Here is a 15,938-nt window from a genome sequence, read left to right as displayed (position 1 = left end):
GATATAAATATTGTGTAAATAAGACAGCATGGACATGCTACCTAGGCACGCAATAAAGACCTTACTGAAACAAATCATTGCTCTGGATTTTTAGCTATAATCCAAAGGCAACATCATCCTACAGACTCTAGCTGAGAGGATGATAAGGACTCCAATGAGGTTATATTAGTAATGAGAGATTCAGGTAGCTAGCAATAATTAATCTTGCCAGCTGGCTCTAGGAAGTCATAAAAAGGAACTTTTATTCTTATGGATGTGATTTTAATAACCCACAAAAGAAAGTTCTTATGAAATCTTTTTCGCAAATACTGCCTGCACTTGCACATGTTAACACAGTCTGTGGCAATCGAGTGAGATATAAAATACATTCTGCAATGTTTCATTTTAAGCATACTAACTCCCATTTTTGTACTCTCCCCTCAGTTTATACATTTGAAAGTTTGGTTTACAAATAGATGATTCAGGCAAGCAATATTTTCTGTGTCCCCAACAAGAAAGTGGGATAGGAATCTGTAAAAAAAATAAATAAATGTGAAGCTCTTACTTAATGGTGTTAAACTAATAGCATAACACTAATGAATTCCACTTGGGCTTAATTAGAAAAGTTTCTAACATTCACCTGGAGCATCAGGTGGTTAAATGATCAGGAAGCAACTATTATCTAGGCAAGAAATATATGGCCCAGAACAAGATTTCATGTTCCTGAAATCTCACCTTCAGCGAAAAGCGTACAGTTGTCAGAGAACCCACTGCTGCAGTTTTCCATCAGCTCCTATTATTTTTGTTTTTGCTATTACCACAGTGCCTAGGAGCTACCTCAGGGAGCTTCCATAAGAGTCTTGTTTCTATAAGATGCTCCCAGATAGACTGTTTCCAAATGTTGTGTGCAGGCACACGTGCCAGTAGCTATCCTCTGAAAATAAAATAAAATAAAATAAAATGAAAGTACTCATAGCTCTATGGTGAAAACTGCATTCCTTTTTAGAAGAGAATTCTAAACTTCAGCTTTTGACCTGAATCTCTTTTCAGGTGCATATTCATACTTCTTTATTTCTGGTTTTTAAAGTATAGCATTATTTCCTGAAAGATAAATCGAGAAATGTCCTTGTATTATTATCTAATTATCATTAAAGCTGATACAAAGCCAGACAGAAGATGGAAATTCAAAGATAAGACTTGTAATTCCTAAAAAAAATCAAATTATTAATGAATACATGATGACTTCAGGGTTCATTACACTGTTCTTTTATTTCTAAAAATTTGAATCCTATGGTCTTCAAATGTGAAGCAATACTTTTATCACAGAACTGGCACACAGTGCTTTGTTGCTTTCTTTATAAGTAAAAAGCTGTAAATGTAACTTTCCATTAATAAGAAATGACCTATAGTGCAAGTAAGCATTGTATTAGAATCACAAAGTCATAGAATGGTTTGGGTGGAAGAGACCTTAAAAATTGTTTAGTTCCAACCTTTCTGGCATGCCCATGAGCAACACTCTTTAGCAAGAAGAAAACCCTGCATAACAAGTTCAGGTTTCCTCTACACGCTGAACTCTGTGTCAGTATAAGATAGTACTTTTTCATCCAGACAAGCTTTATAGAACACTACACAGTTATTTAAATTAAGAAAGGATGTGCAAAAGGTATTCTTTATATTAACTCTCTCACTGTACTAAGCATTACTATATTACATGCAATATATAACCAATTTCTACTTTTTCATATAAGAGCATTTGGAAAATATTTAGAACAGAAATCCTAAGGATTTTCAATACATATTTTGTACGGTTCCCAATCTACTGTTCTCATGCATACAAAATTTGTGATTTTGCCATTCAGATTTCATGCATTTAAACCTATCCAAAAAATACTTAGTTACATTAAGCAGATATCTTCATTTCCTGGCAATGTTGTGGAAAACACAGGCATGTCTGGAACATCAGTGTTCAAGTTATGAATTAACCACTTTTGATTTTTGGACTTCTTTGAGATTTTGCACCTTTTCAACCTGTTTGTGGTATTGTATTGAACGTGCTCTATGAAATGTGTGGTCACTGACTTCAAATATTTGCTGTCTTTGGTGCATGAGAGGGCACATGAGGCATTTTTCTGCTCCCTGGCAAGTTTACTGATAATTTTAAATGAAAGAACAGACAACAAACAGAATTGTTCACAAGCAATTATTTTGTTCATATGTAGAAAAAACAGATCGTCCATCACAGGAATATTATCACATAAAAAAACCTAGTAACAGTTGAACCAAAATACTTGCTGGAAATCTGAAGACCTGCTGACTTTTTGAGCAATCAACTCTCTCTCCCTCAAAGTCACAGTGGGCATTTCTCCTTACCAAGGGACTTACTTGGTGTAACGTAAAATGATATGGTAGGATTTTTCAAAGGAATGGAACAATATCATATCTGCTGAACGGATTTACAGTTATACTGATGATTATAATGATAAGGATTACGTGTCTTATAAACCTTATAAATTGCTTTCTGTGGGGGTGAGGAAATCATTCCAATCATTTCCTCTACAAAATTGATTTTGTCAAGGCATATTATGGGGCTTTTTATTGGATAGCTGAAAAAGGGAATAAAAATTTGCCTTCTTCTGATACACTATGCTACATAGCTAAACTAATTAAGTATGACAAATTCAAGTTAGTGAAATTACAGTAATATTAAACAGTGCTGTTCCACATGTAATATATTACTGGCACTTTCACCAATATTGTTGCTAGCAGAGTGATATGTTAGAAGAAAGTATGTCTGGCTCATGCAGACTGACACTGTTTGAATAATGCAAAACTTCAACACTGCAGGCTAACCACAACACTAGAAAGAAACTGATAATTGTTGCGCCAAGCAAGATTTTATCCCAGTATTTCTGTGAGTCTGTGTCATAGTTGCTCTCCATTGCCCTCGTGACAACCCTGTTTCTTTTCTTCCATTGTCAGTGCAAGTGCAAAAAGTGCTAAAAACTACTGTGAAGATTTTGGGATTTCCAGACAGCAAATTATCAGATGACATTGCCTGTAAGATTGTCAGGCATCCAAAACATATAGCAGGCTAAAGCATGTCCCATAAAGAGTGTAAATGATGTTTGTACATGTTTGGTAAAGCAGAAAGTTACACAAATCAACTTCTGTAAAACTGTTTTTCTAGTTCTTAGAACTACAGTGTCAAAATTGCATTCCTAGAAAAAGAAAGAGGAAGCAGTAAGATGAGGGGCTTTTCTTAATGATTACTCTCTTTTTTTCCTGAAACAGAAGAGAAAGGAGAAAAAAGTACTTTTGAAACCTTGAGCCTGTCTGCCAGAATGTGAACTTATCCATAGATAATATGGATATATAAAGATACAAAATTCTCATCTGGAAAATGAATGCCAAAACAAGTACTGGATTTCATCTAAAAAGTAAAACCAAAATGGAGAAATTTACTCTGTGAACAAAGCACTGCCAAATGTGATTTATAATATCTTTTCATTGAGCTACAGAGGCACTGCTGAATGGTTGAGCTGAAGTGCTGAGCTTGCACCTGCAGAGCCAAATACAGCTTGGTTCCATTTGCAGAGAAGAATGGGATTATTCTTCAGACATAAGAATCTCTAGCACCAGTCTTTTAAAAGAAAAACAGCTTATGATTTTCTGAACACAACCAGATGGCTATCTGATACAGCAATTGCACTAAAGCCAAAGATGTGTATTTTGAGATAGATCATCAGGTTAAAAAATATTCATTGATTTCAATAGGTTTTCAACAATTTTCACCATTTTTCTAACACTGTTTTTCTAAACATCATTTGGAAAAGAATATGCTCTGTTGATTTGCTGTAGATGCAGACTAAATGCAGACACATCAGTTGAACCACTCTGTTTTACAGAAGGATAATTGCTAGGATCTTGTTTCTAGATATTTTAATATTCCTTGAATATGACAAATAAGATGATCTGCTATACTTGAGCTGCTATACTATTTTTTTCATTAGACTCTCAGTGACCTCTCTTAAAATTAGTTCACTGGTTGATTTGTATTCCATAGGGTGCTCATTACTGTTAGTGTACAAAATCCCATGAATATAAAAAATTACTCTAAAAATGGCAATTTCAGCTTTCATTATAAGGTCTTTTTCACAGTCAGCAGTGTGTCTGTGGTTGAAGTTAGTCAAGCAGTAAGTAATTAAGAAAATTTACTGTACCATGTCTGCATGCATTTCACCATGTGAGACATATACATTAGAATTTTCTTATGAAGCTTTCTTGGTTTTTTGTTTGTTTGTTTGTTTTTGTCCTGTTTTGTTTTGTTTTTTTACTAGGGAAATGTGTGGGACATCTACCCCAGTCTGTGTATTGCCCAAAAGCCTTACACTGTCAGTCCATTCGCATTTGCATTGATGCCACAGAAGTATCAGAGTGTTGCCATTATCACTTACAGCTAGTAATTCTGCTTTACAGGAGCCAAATAAATCTAGTTCAGTGCAGGGCTGTGTAAATTTTCCCTAGAGACTCCAGAGTGTACAGTTACAGGAGACCTGCCTTGGTACATGTTTTATTTTGTAGACCATTACCTGCCCTCACTGCTCATAGATTCCGGACTCCTGCAGAGTGCTCCATACAGATACTGCATTCTCTTTGTGTGCAATAAAGAGAATTAGATAAGGCCACACTTTCATTTCAAATAATAACCAGAAATCAAATAAACCTATGCGATATAATAAATGTTGTATTAACCACTTCCATAGTCTGTAAAGACTACAGACATTCCAGAAATATGTTGATTAGTAATTAGCACAAAGCAGATGGGAAGTCATGCTGTCTCCCCAGGAAGTTAATGCAAACTAGTTACAGTATTTATACACTGTTGAGACTATCCTGCAAAAAGTGTTTTAAATAAATAGCAGAACTGGAATTATCTTGACATTTCAGTTAAAAATAGGTAAGACCAAATATTGAATTTGAAATCAGATTCAAGTCTGTGCTGAAAAGAGATCAGGAGTTCTCTATATCCACAAATGATCATTCTTGTGTTTAAATTCTATTTCCTTCTTACAATGTGTTCTTTAAAGGCACGTGCTTTAAATCTGTATTTTTATTTGCCATCTTTTAAAACTACTGAACTTGCTGTTCCTCGCTCCAGATCCCAAATGCAAATAATTAAAGCCTCATTCTAAAAGTGGCTGATACTTTCCTGCCCTATATATTGCAGCTTTTCACATACTTATTCAAAAGATCAGATGATCAGAGCAAAATGAATAGCATTTAATTCAAAAAACTAAGGAATTTGGACTGCTGATGTCATTTTGAGATGATCCTACAAAAACAGATAAGCAACTTCCTCCTTGTTTTGCCAAGAGGGTTCTATCTCCCATATCAGTGCTAAGTATAAGTATACCAGTAATGTACATGGAGAAATACACCCATATTCATCTAGGCCAGCATTTTGCAGTTGATCTGTGACCTTTGCTGAATAAACAGCAAAGATACTTTTATGTAGGTATAACTTGAAAATGTAGTTTTGAAACAGAGTCTGAAACCTATAGTTGTTTTACTGTCAAGACTGTGAGAAATATCCCAAAATGTGAGAAATTAGAAGAGGGAATTAAGTAATAAGTTCAATTTTTTAAGCACGTGTCTGGATTTATAATGCATTTATTTTTTGAGCTTTCTCAAATGTTATCCTTAGCTGGAATAAAACAGTGAGTAAATAGGAAAGTTGGTTTGATATAAGCAGCTTTTTGAAAATTAATTGTGATTGACGAGAAATCCTTATCACATAACTGCAAATGTCTTTTGTGTCTTTAAAAGAAATACAGATCTCCATCCTCCTATCAGAATAATCTAGAGCACAAGTTTATAAACTGCATATTATTCCACATGATTATTTCTATCCAACAGATTATTTCAAAGAGAATGATCAGAGTGATCCTGAACCCACAGAGGACAACTCCAGATTTTATCAATCTATTAAGAAACACTTTGAGGAGAAAAAAAGTGGCTCTTCATCATTTGTGTCCTCCATTGAAGATGAGCAGAAACCCCTGTTCTCTGGGATAGCTGATTACCCATCTGTAACAGAGAAAACTACGGAGCTGGACTTTGAAGAAATGATTCATGCAACAGAAGAAATTCTTACTGACAAAAGAAGTGACTCTTGCAAAGGTAATATAACTGGTACTATTTCTTAATTAGACATCTTTTTTGGTTTGATTATCAAAAGTCATTTTCTTAATGATCCTATTCTTACATTTAAATTATAATTGCTATGTTTGTATTTTATAAAGAACAAACAAGAACATCTATTTTAGATCAAAAATTAATATTTCTGACGAGGACCACTATAGTTTGATACAATGACTGTGGAACCAGACTACAGAACCTTGCAAAGGCTATTCCAGGTTTTGTTAACAAATAATCTCCTATCTGAACTGCCCCAGGACAGACATGTAAACAAAATCTATAAAATTGTCAACCACTATTTGATTTCACTTGAGTGTCCAAGGATGAAAAGTACAATCAAATCAAGAGAGTTTGATATGCCGAGGTTGGCTGACAGTACAAAATCCTACAAAAAGAGTTAAATAAATCTAGGAGTTGTTCAGATAATTAGTTCCATTCCCTGCATTGATGATGAACACCCAAAATTTAGTGAAAGTAGCTCATAACAGCTTGAAGAAATGTTACCTCATTTTGTTATATATGTCAGTGAAAATCCTCACATCTACAAGGAAAATGTAAGAACAAAGATTTGGTCTTTTGTATTTAAGAAATGATTTAAAAACAAACAAACAAAAAAAATACAAAAAAAATCAACTAAGAAACGTCAGTTAATTTTACAAAGGGTTTAATCACAATCGCATTTAAAATTACATTGAATATACTAAAATTTTTATTTTCTCATTGATGTGAAGGGAAAATAATGAAAACCCATAGAGCAATATATTCAGTCTTGCTGAAAGTTTGTTTGTAATTGTTTCAGTCTGAAGGGAAGAATTACATACTTAGAGTTTAATACTGTCTTCCCCAGCATTTTCTTGAGTCAGTTTAATCATTTAATAATTGTTCAATACATTTGCATTTTAGGTTTTAATTTTAAACTACTCTAATTATTAATCAGGCCAAATAATATATATTTTTTCATCTTAAAGTTATGATTGTGTGAAGCTTGGTCTCTTCAGGATAGGATCATAGCAGTATGAACACATATACTTCTTGCATACTTAATACGATCTGTAAGCTTACCTTTCCACTACTGATAGCCAAAATCATGTCCTGGAAGCTATAGCAACATTTTCCAAGGCAACCTACTGCAGATTTTATTTGAGTTAAATTTAGCATGTATAAAGGTTACATATTTTGTTTAAGACTACATTCTTTTTTTTAGTCTGTTAAGTAGAAGTTCCAATAGTTTGTGTGAAAGCTCAGTCAATAAAATATGATCAGTTTATGCTTTAAACTGCTATTCCTGCTATTAATTAGAGGTTGTTTGTTTATAACTTACCAGAAAGGTAGATAGAAACATAAAAAAAAATTTGAAATAAACTCTAATTGTATGTATGTATGTAAATATGTAACTCATACATACTTAGCTATCTTCAATCTTGTTTTAACCCTTGATCCTTACAGTTGATGAATGGAAAGATAATAACAATATATTGAATACCGTAGCCAGAAACTTTATAAAAGTCTCTTCATAATCCTGAAATGCAATTCTTAACATTAAAATATGTCTCTTCTCATAAAATCTGGTAATTTTTCCATAGCTGCTAATGTGCTACAGAAAAATACTGTTTTCTTTTCTCACTATGTTTGGGCTGTAAGATTGATTCATGAGGTGAACCACATTACACACTTATTGATTTACCTCTCAGACTAAGATTCTTCAAGCCATGAAAAACCAGTGCTGGTTATAAAGCTATAACTGCTGTTGAGTCTTTCTGAAAAAGCTCATGTCTATGGAAGTACTTGAAAGGATGCTTAGAACAGTGCAATCCCATAACCCACAAGAGATAAGTCAAGAGTTTTGCTTACAGTGTATGATCTTATTTTATAATTTGAGTGTCAATTCATTTCCTTTGTCACAAATTAAATGTTTAATAGTCTACAAATACATGTTCTGGGACAAAAACCATTTGTAATTTCCCCAGAATAACACTCGTCATTGGAAACTCTGAGATTTTACTGAATGATTTATTGAGTAAAATAGCCAGCAACTTGGTTTTACAGGGCATTCAAAAGCAATGAAATATAAGATCAGTATTTTTAGTTTCTATTCCACTGGATTTACATCAGTTATAGCTGTGGCCATAAATGAAAATTTTACCCCTGGATTTGTCGTAAGATTTTTCCCTTCCTTTGCTGAGAGCTTTCCAGATTCCTTGGACACAGCAAGTTGTGACACATGTACCCACTAAATCAAAATTACATGCTTCTCTGACATTGTTTTCCTCTCCTTCTGTTGGCTTAAGTGGACTGGGAACCTGAATATGTATCTGTGTAGCCAAGACAAAATTTCTTTTCCCTTCCTTCTGTTCAGTGCATAAAATCAGTTATAGGTCATGTCACATGAAATCCAAATACTCTGCAGCTCCAGGATACTTTCTACCACCTGCTAACCAAACAGCACATAATATAGTAAGCAGCTATTTCTGATTCAAAAGAGGAGAAAGTCTCTTCCTCTGCTCGGAGGCATGTAATGAGAGCTCCCCTTCCTGGCTAAGTCTATTTGAAACAGTAGATCTAAAAAGCAAATTTATTTTTCTTTTCTTTTCTTCTCTTCTCTTTTCTTTTCTTTTTTTTTTTTTTTCTTCTGATTCTTTGTTTCTTGTTGTTTTCTTCATAGACCAATGCTGCTTAAAGGTGTGATTGAACAGGATTAGTTAATAGCATTTGGACAAGCCTCTCATATGCCACTCACACTCAGTTTTTCTTCTTTTCTTTGAAACATGGTGTTTTTTGCTTAGAAAAATTTCCCAAGTGTAAAATGAACGTAACCTAAGCTGAGTTATCAGCATGCAGTGCCAAATGAGGTGTTAGGAGAACCCTGAAAATAACATTCAGGAACTACTGAATGGTGCAGAATTCTCATCCAACAGCTCCTATGACTGAGGCTGACACCTGATAAGCAGTCAAGGATTTGCTCCAGTTGTACAAAAGCAGCTGCCTGAGCAAAGTAAGAACATTTAATGTATTCTGTGACTTTACATAGTTAAACAATTACAAATATGACTCTAATGGGAGATGTACCAAACAGGTTTTAAAGTTTCAATAACGTTTTTTTTTTTTTTTTTTTTTTTTTTTTTTTTTTTTTTTTTTTTTTTTTTTTTTTTTTTTTTTCCCCAGGACTGGGGAGAATCTGAGCAATACAAAGCAATTTTTGAATGCATATGACAAAAGATTGATTTAAAATAGCAAAGGCTGAGGATCATAGAATCATAGAATGGTCTGGGTTGAAAAGTACCTTAATGATGGTCACCTAGTCTCAATCCCCCTGCTATGTGCATGGTTGTCAACCATCTGACCAGGCTGCTCAGAGCCGCATCCAGCATGGCCTTGAATACCTCCAGGGAAGGGGCATCCACAGCCTCCTTAGGCAACCTGTTCCAGTGCATCTCCACCCTCTGTGTGAAAAATTCCCTCCTAAATTCTAACCTAAACCTCCCCTGTCTCAGTTTAAAACCATCTCATAATAAGGATGATGTGTAAATATGTAGAAACAGAACTGATCGTCATAAATATGTCATCTGTAGGCTCTGCAAGATCTTTATATCAGATATGAGTATGCACAACTTCTATATCCCATGATAAATAGTTTGTAACATTTCATCAGTTTGGTGAAAAGGAAAAACAGCCTGAAACAAGGAAACAAGGAATGTAAACTAATTTAAAAATGCATAGAGGTGTAAATTAAACAAATTGAAAGAGGATGAAAAAATAGCTCAAACAGCAAAAAGAAAAGGAGTGCACTTCAGTTATTTTTGAAGTCAGTTGCAGCATTTGACTAAGAAATATTAGGGACAAAATGAATGGGATTTGTGCAAGCAGGTACAGGTTGGGGCCTGGAATAGTCATAATCATTTTCAACAGAGGACTAATATAAATACAAAGGACCCATACAAAGACCAGCTTTTAATTTATTTGTGTAAAAAATATACAAGATTAGAAGGGAAACTAATATGAGCAATCTAGATGAAACTCTATAGTAACACTTAATTATGCATTTGAGAATTTTTAGCTTGAGGTAAATTTACTGTTTGTACCTTAATCCAAAATGTTTCCCATAGCTCAGACAGAACTATATATGTGTATGTATTTACAATGAAAGTTAATTTAGTATTTAAGTGATCTCTGACTGGCCTAGCGATGTAAAATATTTCATTGTGTTACAAGTCATAGAATATTAAACAAAATCAACTGGCCCCTTTTACATGACAGTACAGCACCAGTCTCTGAAACATACTTTACATACCGACATAAGGATTGGGTTGGAGGCTTATGATGGTAAAACTACATCAGTGCAAATCTTTTTCCTTTTGAAAGTAATAACCAATTTAGCTTTGGTTATTTGGTTTGGTTTGGAGACATTCCAACACACTGTAATGCCTGTCAAATGCTGTAAATGCAATGTAGCAAGTTCTCTTTTTTACACAAAAAAAGCTGAACAGTACAGCCAAGTACATCATTTCATACACTTAATCTGAAGCAAATATGTCTAATTTCAGCTTGGGAAAACTGGGGATTCACTTTTAAAAAATAAGAAAACTAAAGAAATAGAAGTCATTACTTGGCAGCACTCATGATATTGACTTTATAAAGCTACTTTGTATGTGTACAGCTTAAAATATTAGCATGTTGCTACGCTTATATTAACATTTTATCATTTTTGGATGTGTCCTCTCTTATTTTTCCTTAAACATTGGTAAGGAATAAAGACAATTCAGGCAAATTTCCACCACATCAAGTTGTCTCCTAAGGTTTGGAGAAACACTGGAAAATGGGATGTTCGAGTGGTACCAACCCTCTTTAACAGCATGTGTGTAAATCTATACTTTTTCTATATTTTATTTTTTCCTCAGATATCATTGATAAAAGAAACTGGGAGGAACAGAACATGAGGGAATACCAAGACTCCCCAAGTCACTCAGCATTACCTCATGTAACATGGGGTATCTGCGATACTGAAAGTGACTATGTATATGGAGAAGTGGAGAATCGATTAGATTTACTTCAAGAACAACTCAACAGGTAAAAACAGAGATATTATAAAAATATATATTTGTGAAAGGGTCTACAATTCAGTTTATATCAGTGATTCTATAGTAAGAATGAAATTGCACAGAAGATCTCCAAAGGTATTTGTATCTTCAGAACCTACAAAAAAACTGTGTTTCACATATGAATTCATAGCAGCCTAAGTATCACCTAAATTCAGCCTCTCAGATTCTTGGAAAAAAAGCAATTCTGGGAATACTGAGTACAAAAAATGCTGAGTAATTACATCACTTACCTCTAGGTACCCACGTTAGTGACTGTGAACTGCCTTGTAGAAGAGCCTTTCTCATTATTTTTTGAATGAGAAAATAACATTGTTACCAATAAACTAAGATTTGAATTGTTATGCATTTTATTTAACAACTTGATTCTTTAACTGTTTTCATGTTTATTAACCCTTTCATGATTTCAAGATTTTAATGCTTTTTGGATCTTCTAGGAATGCTATGTTTTAGTCAGTATTCTATCTTACTTATGTCAGAACTGGCTTGCTGGACTAAAAAGCAGGATCACTTCCTCCTGTCTTTTTCCATGCCAAGTCACAGGCTTGGCACACTAACCAAATTGTTAAAAGGATATAGGGGGCTGGAAAGCCACTGTACCAGGACTCTGTGCCTAGTGTTATCTCTATTTCTCCTCTTTAATCTCCTGTTTGTGGAGGTTCCAGGCCAAGTACTTCAGGTTCCCTTGTTTGTTTTTGCTTGTTTGGTATGATGTGGACCAGTTTAAATCATGGAGAAAGGAGGGAGAATGATGAATAAACAATCAGTTGAACTCTTTGATGTGAAGTACAGAGAAAACCTTACAAAGTGCTGACACAGTAAGAAGGAAGACATTTTATAGTTAATTCAAAGCAAGAGACAAGTGCTGATGCAAGTCCACCAATGCTAAATCCCTTATATTCACTGCGATACTGAATCTCAAGTTTATCAGACAGAAGTTCTCTGGATGGTAGCATGCTGCTGCTGCTGCTGCTGCTGCTGCTGCTGCTGCTGTTGCAGTATTTTCCCCTGTGGCACAGGCATCATGCTTGTGTGGGATCAGCATATTTTCAAGTAGCAAACAACCCAAGGGAGATGAACAAGAGGGCAAGTAGAGCATGGCTGAATAACCTCTGGTTTTATGCCTTTCATTACAAGAGCTAATGCCACAGAACTAGCTTCTCCCAGTAAATGAAGAAACAGCATCCTAAAAATCCTTTGGGCATACCTTTCAGATTAATATCATGTATGCCTTTATAAATAAGAGACACAGGTGATGGACAACTCCAAAATGAAAAAAGTACCATGCAAACAGCAGAGATCCTGGTGAAAGCAAAAATCTGTCTTCACAGGATCATTCCTGCTTCTGTAGGGAGTCCAGGTAGTAACATTCGCAACATTAAAGGCTGCTGACAAAGATCTGTTTGCTCTTGTCAGAAGATGAGTGCAGTACTGCAGGCTATATCTGAACTACAGTTTGTCTGTCATAGTATGCTTCTATCCTTTCAGCATCTGAGGGGGCGTTATGGGCATTATGCTGAGCTGGTCAATCATATTGGTAAGACCATTTGAAAATCATTTCAGTGCTGCAAAATTGTATGAATAGCATAAGCAGATTAAATATTTCAGAAGCCATATAAAACTTATATAAAGGAAAATAAATAGAATTACTGAGTTGGAACATTGGAAATGCTGAAATTACTTTTGACTTATCAATAAACTTCCACTGTAAAGAAACCTGATCAGATTTATTTTTTGTTTTTAAACTAATGATCTTGAAAGAATCTTTCATTTCTAACTGTGGAAGAACACTACTGTGGTTTTCTGCTTATTTCGGCACATTCTATTAGCATTGGGAAGGTCAGAAATAATAGCCAGATACATCAAAAATAGTGTCCCATCCTCAGCCAGTACAAATCAATTTAGTTTTGATGGAAAGTGGAGTTATTCCTGTTAACTTCAACGGAAAGTCTGATCCCCTCTATTCGTTTTTGTTCCGAGTTTAAGAGACAATAATGAACTCATTCTTAATGTTGCAAATAGATAAGAAGCAAGTTGGCAAGTATGATCTGAAAAGGAAAGGGAGAGCTAGCATGCTTTGGAAAGGCTCAGCACTCCCTCTTCTGTTCTTTCCTAGTTAAGGCATGCTCATGTCACAACAAGAGCTTGCTTTATTAATAAGCTACAAGTTCTTTCTGAATACATCTGTAATCATTATGTTAAAATACATTCAGTCCTGACCACATGTTCACTGATTCTGTTACTTCTCTAGGCTCGAATCCCAGATGACTGCAGATATCCAAACCATACTGCAGCTTCTGCAGAGGCAATCAACGCTCATTCCACCCGCCTACAGCATGGTGACTGCAGGTGCAGAGTATCAACAGCCAGCGATCCGGTTTACACAAAATCTTCATCCTGTAGCATCAATTAAAACAGACAGAAGCTTCAGTCCTTCATCTCAGGTTTGTATATGCCCAATAAAATTAAAAGAGCCTTGCTAATTTTGTTAGTTTAATATGGGTGGGGAAAAAAAATCACAACAATTTAGGTGTTTTAATCATTAGTTTAAGGAACAAGAAATTACTATTTTGATCTAGAATCTCTGTACTGCTCTTTTGATGCTTTAATTTCAGAAACTATATTTTCTATGAGAGTTTTAGAGATTTATACAATGATCTTAGAATCAGATCAGTTTCCTTAATGATCATGCACATCACCAAAATTAGCAGAAACAATAATTATTAGACACAAGTGCAAGCCATCAGAAGCATGAGACCTTCCTGCTTGGGTGCATCTGTCAAAGGTCCCATTCTTGAAGTCCTTAGAAATAGTGTAACTGAGCAGGGTGATCATAAATATATATAAATATATACTTCTACAGTTAACCAACAGAACTGCAGTCCTATTAAGTCAAATGTAGTACCATGTAAACATACTTCAGCTTGCTGCTTAACTGTCAAATGTGGATTTCCAGAAACAGTCTGAATGTGCTAATTTTGAGGAGAAACAAGAACCTAGAAGAGACTGATAAAGTTATTGCCATCTTGTTTATTCTCCTTTCCAGTGTCCTGAATTTCTAGACCTTGAAAAATCAAAACTTAAATCCAAAGAATCTCTCTCAAGTGGAGTACATCTTAACACAGCCTCAGAAGACAACCTGACTTCCTTTTTAGATCAAGAACGTGAACGGTCTGCAGAGTGTCCCCCGCAGCATCCTAAACCTTATCTCCCGTCAATTAGGCACCCTTCCTTGCCAGAATGTTCAGTAAGCACTGTAGGAATCTTGAGTCTTCATAGGCATGTTTCTGATCCTGGTCTTCCTGGGAAATAATACTTTACTTTTATACTATAATTTCACATAAAAAATGTAAGTGCTTTTAATGGCTGTTTTTCCTTTTTTTGTATTTAAATCCTCTATACTTGACTCAGGGGCTACAAGGAATATATATGCAAAAGTACTGTATATTTTCCTAAATCTGAAGCTTGTAAGGTAAAGTTGAGCAGTTCTGATGTAAATATATATATATATACACACACACACTAACTGTATGTTCCAAATGTAAAACTGCCAGCATTCTCAAGGCACCTTATATTTTTACTTTTTACTAAATAACATGCATGTTCTATGATTACAGTTTACGTTGCATGGAGACAACCATTTACTGCTGTCACAGAAACAGTATTTTATTGTGGATATGTCTTCAGAGCAAATAGGAATCCAATAATTTACATAGAAAAAAAACTCCTTCCTGACCAAGCTAAACTCCAAGCAAAAACTTCTAGCTCACTTTTGAAAATTTGGGTTGACTTTTTTGTAGTAAGCTTTTTACAATAAATGGTTATGATTCTGCACCTAGGAAAAAAAAAAAGGTAACCAGGTCTTCTGGGTTCAAAACAATCAGGTCTTAGAAAGCAGCCTCCTTCCAAACCAGCTGAAACAGGGCAGGACTTAAACAGTGAGGAAAACTGCCACATGCTGGAAACTATCACAACAGACCGCATCCACAAAACCACGTTAATTGAATAGCTTTATTTCCAGTACTACTTCATTTTATTTTATTCACGGCATAGAAGTTAACTGTCATGAGCAGGCAGGTACTCTTCATCTGTCACACAAACATAATCAAATGCAATAAATCTAATTTCTATATAACATAGAAGACTGTGTTCCTTTTGTTCAATGCAAGTTATGAAGGACCTGTATAATTAAACATACATTACAATCTCTTGTTTTATAATTATTAGGGTGGTTGTTTGGAGTTCTTTTTACTGACTGGCTCATCTACAGCATTCCCAGATAGAGTACATATGTATGTGGACACACATACCACATACACGTTCCCATAGGTGTGCATGTGTGTAAATGATATATGTACATATGTGTATGTATGTGTGTGTATGTTTATATACACACATACACACAAGTGTGTGTATATACCTACACTTACATGTAGGAGTATAGATATAGAGTTATATATATATATATATGTATATATGTAAGATCACTTTGAGGAACAATTGTAAACTTTCTTATTACAAAAGAAGTAAGCTTAGCTTGTGTCCAAAGCTGACTACATTAGAATGAAATGATTTAAGGTCCGTAGGCTTTAAATACAGTATGTACTATATGTGCATAATGCTTTGTGAATACTTAGATTTAATTTTATTAAAATATTATTCTGCTTC

The 15,938-nt window shown here is 34.7% G+C and overlaps 1 protein-coding gene across 2 annotated transcripts in view; it reads left to right on the top strand.

Moving 5' to 3' along the window:
• KCNH7 (potassium voltage-gated channel subfamily H member 7) overlaps positions 1-15,938 on the top strand; it is a 193,292-nt gene extending 177,354 nt beyond the window's left edge. For both annotated transcript variants that reach the window (XM_072341360.1, XM_072341359.1), the window contains 4 exons: positions 5,896-6,159; positions 11,073-11,241; positions 13,522-13,714; positions 14,317-15,938. In XM_072341360.1, coding sequence (XP_072197461.1) covers positions 5,896-6,159; positions 11,073-11,241; positions 13,522-13,714; positions 14,317-14,583 — 893 coding nt within the window. In that variant the 3' untranslated portion in view covers positions 14,584-15,938. The remainder of the gene's footprint in view (positions 1-5,895; positions 6,160-11,072; positions 11,242-13,521; positions 13,715-14,316) is intronic.

This window comes from Excalfactoria chinensis, chromosome 7, assembly GCF_039878825.1.
Source record: "Excalfactoria chinensis isolate bCotChi1 chromosome 7, bCotChi1.hap2, whole genome shotgun sequence".
Classification (NCBI taxonomy): Eukaryota; Metazoa; Chordata; class Aves; order Galliformes; family Phasianidae; genus Excalfactoria; species Excalfactoria chinensis.
The sequence above is the reverse complement of the archived record's forward strand: the minus strand, read 5'-3'. Positions and strand labels throughout refer to the sequence as shown.